This window comes from Monocercomonoides exilis (genome assembly GCF_001643675.1).
Source record: "Monocercomonoides exilis strain PA203 chromosome Unknown scaffold6-2077815, whole genome shotgun sequence".
NCBI classification, from domain to species: Eukaryota; Preaxostyla; order Oxymonadida; family Polymastigidae; genus Monocercomonoides; species Monocercomonoides exilis.
The window spans coordinates 264,236-274,497 of record NW_027150551.1 but is presented as its reverse complement, the minus strand read 5'-3'; the positions used below and the strand labels follow the sequence as shown (position 1 = coordinate 274,497).

The window sequence follows — 10,262 nt, the reverse complement described above, 5'->3', positions numbered from 1 at the left end:
ACCCAGATGGGGAAAACAACAATGGCAAACTTCCATTATTGCTTGCACCATTCGTTGGTTTGCTCTGTAATTAATAACTTTGGACAGAACAATTTGCCACACATTGGAATATCAATATAATCAGCTGAAGGAAGCAATCAATTCTCCAAAATGGAAATACAAAAATATCATTTCAACAATAATCACCAAATAATGACTTTTCAATGAAAATTGAATAAAATTCATTTTTTTTTTAATTTTTGAAACAGTTTTCAACGGAAACGCTTCACGCTATTGACCGAACCACTTCAATCTATTAGTTAGATTCCAAAAAAGAAAAATATGTCCCCTCAGAAAATATTTTTTATTTTTTTGACCGAAATAAAATAGTTAATGAGATTGATCAATCGAAAAAGTATTTTTGCAACTGCAAAGGCTAAGGCCTGTCTTTCATTATATTTGCCCAATGGTTGTCATCACTTCTGGAAATGGGTCGAAAAGCTGAAGCGACGCTGCGCTGGGGTTGATTTATGCTGCTGTTAATCTTTGCAATGAAATTGAGATTTCACCGAGCACAGCCGAGACATGCAAAATGCGCTCGATGCAACGATGGCGCATGCGATTTTGTTTTCAGAGGAATGGAATTATTAACAGAGAAACATTCATGCGACGATGAATAAATTGACAATAACTGAAGATGTCTTTTATTGGGCCTGCTGAAGGAAACGGAAAGTGAACCAATGTCGAGGATGGGAGCCATTCTGCATTTGCTGCATGCGGGCAGCAGTGCCACACTTGCAGTTGTTGAACTCATCTTTTTTTGGATTGCTTGAGAAAAAACGAAAAACCATTTGAAGAAAAAAGACGATGCAAGTGTTGCTGCGCGGACATGATCGTTTTTTCGTGCAACTGCCACATGCTATTTGTTTCGGAGAGGAAATGAGTGGTGGACGCTTTATTGCCAAATAACGCTGGGTTTCACGGAATGGATGAAAAAGCAAACTGTTGGAGGCGCCCAGCGGCTGTGGTGTTATTTTTGGAGCAAAAAAAGGGACGGCAAGAATAAAGATGTTATAATTGATTTTGTGCTCCGCAATTGCGACCCAAACAAGCGATGAAGAAGCCACGATTCGAGTTGAAACATCATCATTTTTTTTATTTTTTTGGCCGACTTGTTGAATGCACTGCTCGAATTGTTTGCTAACGGCTCAGGAGGAACATGCTTTGGGTCTGGGACACGAACGGGAGGATTCCGTCGTATATCTATTTTTGACCTTCGGATTTGGAGAGGCGTGAAAAGCAGCAAAGCAAGGGAGTTGCTCATGGGAAGGGGCATTTGCGAAGCTGGGGATGTTCGAGCCGACACGAGGCAGCAAGGTCGAAGGGATATTCGATTTTTTTATTTTTTGGTGCATTTCCAATCAATTGGTCATCTGAGGGTTTTGGCTCAAAAGGCTCAAATGGATGGAATCCATGAAATGGAGCATCATTCATTTCAATACACATCAGAAAACCTTTTATTTTCTCTTGAAAGTGCTTCGTTCTATCTGAAGAAGCAAAGCCAACAGCGAAGCAGAAATAGAGGGAAAAAAAACATTTGCCAAACATCTTTGTTATTTTTGATTTGAGGAGGCATTTCGATTTTCATTCCTGAAAATTGGATCAAAAGCGTTTTCGTGAAGCGCTCAGCAAAACGGACTTGAGGCGAGTCATTTTTATTGATTTATTGGTGGCAGGACGCAGAATTGCGATGACACGAAGGGGAAAAGCAAAGCTGGAGGTTTTGGAAGCCAGAAGGATTTTGTGTTTTTCAGCAGCGTTTTATTCTATCGCTTGATGTGTGAGCGGCAATGCGAGTCTTGCCCGATCTTTGTTTTGGAGAGAAAAGAAATGCATTTCTTTCTCTCTGTATATGTGCATGTGTTACAATTCAATGGAAGAATTCAGAAATGGGCAGAAACGGCACATGGCCCATTCAAGATTTATCTGGAATCGCTTTTGTTCGTTTGCTTCAACTCTTTTTGAAGGCTGATTCTCTCTCACTCTTGCACAAAATGCTTCGATACCGTCTTTGATTCAAGATTGTCGAGATTATTTATTTTAATGGATTTTTCTGTGGAAGTGCAAAAAGACATGAGGAATGGAATGGCAGGAAAGAAGCAGCACTGGGAAATGAAGGGTTGCTCCAAGCCTATGAACAGGAAAAGGATGGATGGTGATGTGAAGACATTCAAATGGAACAGGGAAAAAAAAAATAGGAAAGTCAAAAACAAAAGCCATTTGGCACAAAACATCAAAAAAAGAAAAGAAAAAATATAAGGAATGCTGCGACGCGATGTGCATCAAGCAGACAGAAATACGAGAAAAATGGGCAGTTGAAGAGTCAGTCCCACTTTGATCGTGCCCTGCTGCTAGTTGCGATTTTCAAGTATTTCGCTTTCGCTGCAAGCAAGTTCACTCGATGCACCTCTGCCAGACTGCTGGCTGTCCGTTGTGCGATCGATGGCATCTGAGGCTGTGAGGACCATCGCTCCCAGCGGAAAATGCAGGAAGAGCTCTCTTTTGAGGGTTGCGAGGGATGGGCGCTTCTGCGAAAGGCTGTTGAGGCAGTTTTCAACCACAGAGCAGAACGACGATCGCTCCGCGCTGCCCAGGGCTGGCCTCTCCCCATTCACGATCTTCTGCCCTGCCACCTCTGCCTCATAATCACCAAACGGAACCTGGAGCGTCAGACACTCCCACACCATCATCCCGATCGAGAATGCCACCGACTCCTTGGTTGCACCCATCTTCTTGTTGATCAGCAGCTCAGGCGCCTTCCACCTCAGGCACTCTTTTTTGAAGTCATCCTCATCCTCAAAGGCAGACGAGGGAAGGGAGTCATCATCATCATCATCACTTGCAGATGTCACAACTGTTGTTGATGAGATCGATGATGAATCTGAGTCTGAAGATGAGAAGTCCGAATGCATCACAATGCAGATCACCATATGCTCCGAGAACAATACAATGTGAGGACTCAGATTTGTCAGTGACTGAAGTGGATTTTCCATCTCATCAAATGAATGAAGAGCTCCATTTGCCACCCAGAACAGGATCTGAGCAGCTGTCTGCTCCCTCTCCTGCAGAGTGCCAATCGCCATCTCTTTTGTCTTATTCCTTCCGTGCAGCAGCATGAACAGCGAATCCCTCAAGTCCACAATCAGCTTCTCATGAGGAGACGAACATGCCATTGCATCCACCAGATTCGACATGGATGAGGTGGTTGGACACAGACTCTCCACTCGAACAAAAGTTGAATCAGAATCAGCTGTTGAAGTGGATGAGATGGATGGTGAAGGAGTTCTCTTCCTTGTTTCCTCTTCTTCTTCCTCTTCTTCTTCCTCTTTCTCATCAACCTTCTCCAGTGCCCATTGAGGGATCTTGTCTGAATCTCTGCCCAAAATGTATTCAGTCGATCCACTCTCGGATAGAAGATGCTCTGAAGACTCAGAATGCTGCATCTGCTTCCCATACACCCTCTTCTTTATCCTCTCATCATTCCTCTTCTCTGCGTCTCTCTCAGCTCTTCTCCACTGCTCCTCAGGCGACATCTCCATTGTCACCATCTCAAATGCCTTCGGATCCTTTCTGATGTTATCATTCACAATCTCTCTCAGATCTTCTGCTTCATTCTTAACCTTTCTCCAGCGTACAGCCAGAACAATAACAACAACAAGCAGAAGCGCAACAAATACAACACATACAATCACAACGATTGGCCATATCGATTTCCCTTCTTTTCCTCCTTCAACAATCCTTTCATCTCCCTTTGGATCAGTCTCGCTCCTGTTCTTCAGGATGAATGACTCAGTTGCCGAGGGAGAATGGCCATCTCCAAACAAGATGCACACCCTCACTTCCGCACTCGCCTCTGCTCCTCTGACCATCTCCAACACAGTTGTGCCACGAACTTCCTCTTCACTCACAAATCCAGACTCACTTATCTCGTGAGTCTCCATCTGCTCCACATCCCCCACCGACGAAACAACCCGAAACGACAGGTTGCATGGCAGAAGAAGTGTGCCCCTGAACACAACATCCAGCACCCCTTCCTTCTCCTCTGTCTCCACCGATCGGAGTGTGGGGATGAACAATGGCGATGCTCGCTCCTCAACAATCCCCATCAAACTGCATCCATCATTCAGAATCCAAAGTGATGTATTTGGTAAAACCCCATCTCCTCCCTTCAGACTTATGATATTCAGCTGAGCAGAATCCGAACACAATATGTTTCTCCGAGCTGAGGGATATTTTCCAATGGATGGGTTGTTGTTCGCAAACTCTCCTTTCTCAATCGCAACGCTTCCTCCACTCACTGACAATCCCCCTTTCTTGCTGTTTCTCATCGAAGTCACTTTCATCTCCACTTCACTCTTCTCAAATTCAACCATTGAGCCATTCCACTTGCATATCTCCTCTCTTCTTTCTCCTTCATCCTGCTCATTTCTTGATCTCTTTTCATTCTCTTCCTCTTCTCCATCAAACTCACAACAATCAACATTCACACACTCACACTTGCACACACTCACCATCCATCCTCTCTCCTCTTTCCCCAAACACATCCTCATCGAGCAATTCATCAAATCCACTCTTTCTGCACAATCAACGATCTTCACAATGCTCCCTCTGTTCTGTCTGGTGATGTTGCTCATCGACATCTCCTTCGCCTCCACCCTTGCTTTCTTCGCATCAACAATCCCTCCATCCTCGCTCTCGATATCGCTCATCCTCAGCTGATATATCACAGCCTTGCTCCCTTCACAGACTGACAATATCTCTCGTGAAGTGGAAACACAGCTGACAACACATTTCTCCATCTCCAGCTCTCCACTCTCCACTTCCACAATTGTGCTGTTCAAAAGTGTCATCATTCCAACACTCTTCCACCAACACTCACTCACCCCCAATGTCCCATTCTTCACTTTCACAATGCTTGAATGCTCTGATTCAAAACTCAACCCAAACAAGAATTCACATTTCTCCACAGCACTCTCATTCACAGACACAACCACACTCCCTTCATCCCCCACAACCTCCATGTTTCCTTCAAGATGGATTGTGGATCGAGTCTTCTTCAGACTCTTCACATTCATATCCCCAATCACACACACTCCCCCAATCACACCTTCCCCATCAATCCAAATGGAATTCCACACACCTCTTTGAATGTGCTTCACTGCACTGCCAATGCTCAGGCAAGGATTGTTCTGTGCCCCACATTGTCTGTCATCTCTTCCACTTGCAGAGACAAACACCTGCTGGCCATAATAGAATGTGATCAGAGGGATCAGATCAACATCACCCCTCTCCTTGTCAGACCCACAGATGGAGTTGGAGGATTTCAGGGCATCCTGGCTGAGATCCAGCACAAACAATGTCTCATTGATCTGTTCGGCAATCGACTCGCATCTGATGAACACATCCTTCCCCACAAATGCCTCGTTCCCCCAAAACCTCACATTCTCCATCCTTATCCCAACAGGCCCAAATGCACTGGCTCCACCCTCATTCGGGTCAAGTGCATCAACCATCACCCCTCCTCCTCTCCCCTTCACCCCCGAGCACGAACACATCCCCAGCGAACATCCAACAACTCTCACTTCTGATTCTCCTCTCTTCAGACACACTTTCATCCCTCCTCCTTCCTCGCTCATTTCACTCCTGCAGCTCGAAACCGAACACCCCTCCAACACACACTCCATTGCCCTCGCAAATGAATCCACACTCAACACCCCTGCTCTGTTTTCTCCATTTGTGATGTTTGTGAACGAAGAACCATTCACTTTTATCACCACTTTTTCGTTGTTTGAATGCCTGTTTTCTCCCCTGTTTATCCCTCTTTTGGTTTTCATCCCATTCGTCTGCTCATCCTCAAACATCGATATCAGACTTCTCTCTTTCACCCCAACATTCGAGATATTCACATCCTCCACAATCACCTCCTTTGTTGCTGTTGCACTGAAAGCGATGAACCCTCTCAACTCTCCAGCTGCATCCAACGAACATCCTTGAACAATAACTCTGCCTCCATTCACTTTCATCACACAAAATCCTGCATCTGCCATTCCATTCAATGAGGCAAATGAGCAATCCACGACTGACAAACAGATGTTTGCTCCTGATGATTCGATCAGTATCTCATGATGGCTGTTTGGATTTGGATTTGAGAATGACAAATTTGTCAGTGTCAAACTCACACCAGATGATATTAATGATCCACCAATCAAATCATTCTCATCTTCATCATTGCTTGTCATCACTGCTGTTCCTTTCATTGTTCCTTCAATCACCACTTTTTGTGACTCTGAATCAGGTGAAGCTGGAGGCGATGAGGAAGAAGATGAAAATGATATGGAATGTTTCAACAGCCCTGATCCCACAATGCTGATGTGGGATTCCCCTTCATCAAGTGTCGAATATCTCAGTGATACCAAGTGGTCAATCGATGAACATGGTGCTTCCAAATATCCACATCCACTGAAGTCTCCTCCTCCATCTTTCGAAACAAACCCATTTCCACTCCAATTACTCCACAAATACACAACCAATGGAATCACATATCCATCCTCTCTTGTTGTCTTCCTCTCCCATCCACACAGCTCATCTAACGATCCTAACTCTTCTGGATTCATCTCCCATTTGAAGCGCTCCTTGTTCACACACTCTCTCAGAACCCATCCTGAAACAAACATGTTCTTCCCTTTCCAGGCATCACATCCCTCAAATATCATTCCTTCGAGCACAAATGATCCCATCTCATCTGGCAGCTTCACAAACATCCCTCCTCCAATTCCTCTTCCTCCATCCTCTCTATCCTCTGTTGGCACTTTGCACTCAGACAAATTCACATTTTTCATTTCCAAACTTCCTCCACTTCCAACTGATATCATCAACCCTCCTCCTTTCATCTCACTTCCACCTGAGCAGATCGAGGACAAATTGCTTTCTTCAATATTCACACATCCACCTTCCTTCATCCCAACATTCAAACATCCCCCTCCTCCACTTCCACCTGCCACATTCACCTCCACTCCAATCACCCTGCTGTTCAAAATCTCCAATTCAGCTCCATTTGAAATTGCAATTGGAGATTTCCCATTCATTATCACTCCCCCTTCCATCACAAATCCATCAACAATCAGTTCTCCACCCTCAATGTTTATCACATTATATCCGATCTTTCCATCAGTCAATGCCCCACCCTCAAACGAGACTGAACAGTTCGTCATGTTGATTGTTGATGTTGAGTGAACGAATGCACTTCTCCTTGAATTCAACTGACCTTTCACAACAAATGAAAGTCTGCTCATTGTCAGTGAACTCGAACATCCCACAAGCCAATCTTGTGTGGCTGATCCTCCATCACTCACACTCACCTGCTTCCTCTCTCCCTCTGATGATGATGCTATTCTGCCTGAAATTATCACACCAAATAAAGAAATTTTAATTTCATCCCTTATTGACGAAGGTGAGACAACCTCTATTTCTTTTGAACTTTCACTCAATCTTGAGTTCGCGCAATAATCAACTGTCAAACACCTGAATGCCTCAAACCCACAATGGTTGTGATCCATCCCATTTCCTCCACTCCCATCAACAATCACCTTTGTTCCCATTGTGCACAAATACACAAACAGTGGAATCACTCCATTTTCATCCCCATTCTCACTCCCACTCAGCTTCAGCACATCTGATGGAATGGCGCTTGTGTCAAACAATGCAAATGAGCTGTTATTCACTTTTGACTCAAGAAACACTCCACTCCCACAATCAACAAACACATCCTTCCCATATTCTGCCACATTCTCCCTCACTTTCGAAAACTCAACATTCTGCCCAATTGTCAATCCACATCCCCCACTCTCCATCAGCACAAACATCCCTCCTCCTCTCCCTCCTCTCCCTCCATTCCCTCCATTATTCTCTGCCTTGCATCCATCAATGATGCATGTTCCGTTTAATGTGCATTTGCTGCTTTCTTGGAGGAAAACACACAGACCACCTCCGTTATCGCTTGAGGAGACATTTTCAAAATGACAGTCTTCAGCGATAATGCCGAACGAGAATGTTCCATGAGCTTCGATAACCCCTCCATTTCCCGATATCCTTTGGATCAAAGAAAAGTTTGTGTTCACCATATTCAGAACTGAGCCAGGCTGATTCACATTGCATGCGATGAAACTGTCAGACAAGAAATTCATTCCAGCAATTCCGACTCCTGACAATTCCACATTCCCTGCGCATAAGCGCATGAAAGATGCTTGAAGCTGCAAAGTGTTGTCAACCGATGATATTTCGCATTCGTCCATTGTCAACGATCCATCGCCAGCCATCACCACAAATGGCATGCTTTTCCCACTCTCTGCATTCGCTTGGAGCATTGTCACTTTCTGAACGCCAAAGGCTCCGGATGAAACATGAAAGACAGACTCCAACGATGAAGAAGATTGCACAACACACTCATTCTTTGACAGTCCACAAACACTGAAATTGTTGGAAGCTATTGATATTTGTTCTTCTTGGAACACACTTGGTCGCAGGATCAGAGTTTTGTTTGAATTGCTTGTTGTTCTCTCAAGTGAATATTTGATTGAACGGCACAAAGGTGCAAAACCACATTGTTCATGATCAATCCCCACTGAATAATCAGCTGTTATTTGGTGAATGTTTTCATAATCGCTCAGCCACGAACTCAGATCTGAAATTTCAGTGCATTTGTAGTCTCCATCATCGCATCTTGTAATTCTTGGGGATTCACTTGAGGAGAAACAATCAGAAATGTTATTTTCCTCGATTTCCTTCCACTTTTGACAATTCGCAAGATGAATATCATGCCCATATGCGTCATTTTCAGCCGTGTTGTTATGGAAAAGGCAAAACTTTAAATTTATTGATGGTTGATACAGTTCATTTTGTTGAGCAAAAAATATGCAAGGAGCATAGCCTTCGCTCCTGCAATTCTGCATCAAACAGTTCGATATCAATGTTAATGTTCTTATTTCAAAAAAATGAGTGACCGAAGAGCACTGGATTGAAGTCGCATTGTAAAAAATGCATGAATTTATTATGAACTTATTTTTATCTGCATTCGGAATGTAAAAACAAGTTTTGCCTTCTGATGAGCAATTGGTGAATGATGTTGAATTCATTTGGAAAGAAAAGATATTATCAGTTCTATATCCACCTGTTTCTCCTGGTGCTGAGCATTCATTAACAACACATTCTTCTGATACAAATCTTCCAGTTGATTTGAGCATATAAACAACACCTCCATGCCATTTTGAAGAACATCTCAAAAAAGTGCATCGATGTAACAATAAAGATGCTGTATTGTTCACATAAAAAGCACCACCTGTTTCATCGCTTTGAACATTGAACGTGTCATCGTTAAACTCATTTTCTCCTTCTGAAAATGGTTGTCTTTCATGATAAGTTGTGTAGCATTTCAGAAATGAGGAATTATTGCAGCGAAAAGAGATCTTTGCTGGAGAAAGAATGCCTCCAGAATACGGACTTTCACAACCAATCATCATTGTGCTTTCCACCAAGACTCTTTCAGAACGTCCAATTCCTTTGTTGTATTTTCTCATTGTGTTTTGCAAAGTGATGTTTTGGAACAAAGCATCAGACACAGACACTGATGACAGACAACTCGAAGAAAGAAATGGACCACTGCCAAAAACTTCAAATGAAGAAAACATCGAAGAAGACAAGCACAACTCGCTGCCATGAGGAAGAACATCCTTTGAATGATGAGCTATCAAAGACGATAATTGGCGATCCTGAACCACAAAACTGAAAGAGATGTTTCTGAGAGATACTCGGCCTGCGAATGAATGAAGCAGATTTTTCGATTGTGGGATCACGTTGAACGAGCAACAGCAAATGTCCAATTGTGAATTCAGTTCGAGAGACGCAAAATGCCCCTCAGAATATAAGTTATAGGAAAGGGCAGATAAACAAATGGTGGAGTTTGTGAGAATCAAAAATGAGAGTTCATTTTTGATTTCCTCTTGTTTTCTCTTCTCGTGATTCGTTTGGCCAAAAGACAGGCCATGATCACCTGAATTCATAATTGTTGTTGCATGGTGGCAACAACCAATTCCCTCAAGGCTGTTTCCAGAAGCCACGAAAGAAAAGATAAGACACGATGAAATGAGCAGATTCATCGAATGCTGATTATGCACAACCAGATTATATGTCGGATCCGAATAGACATAATGATTTTTCTCCCGATTCAT

General features: G+C 43.4%; 1 protein-coding gene across 1 annotated transcript; it reads right to left on the bottom strand.

Annotated features, from left to right (window-relative positions):
• Positions 1-2,080: 2,080 nt before the first annotated feature.
• MONOS_14290 (uncharacterized protein) lies at positions 2,081-10,262 on the bottom strand (the record flags this gene model as incomplete). Its single annotated transcript, XM_067867079.1, has 1 exon — positions 2,081-10,262. The coding sequence occupies one exon, from the start codon at positions 10,260-10,262 to the stop codon at positions 2,391-2,393; it is 7,872 nt and encodes a 2,623-aa protein (XP_067733705.1). The 3' UTR covers positions 2,081-2,390.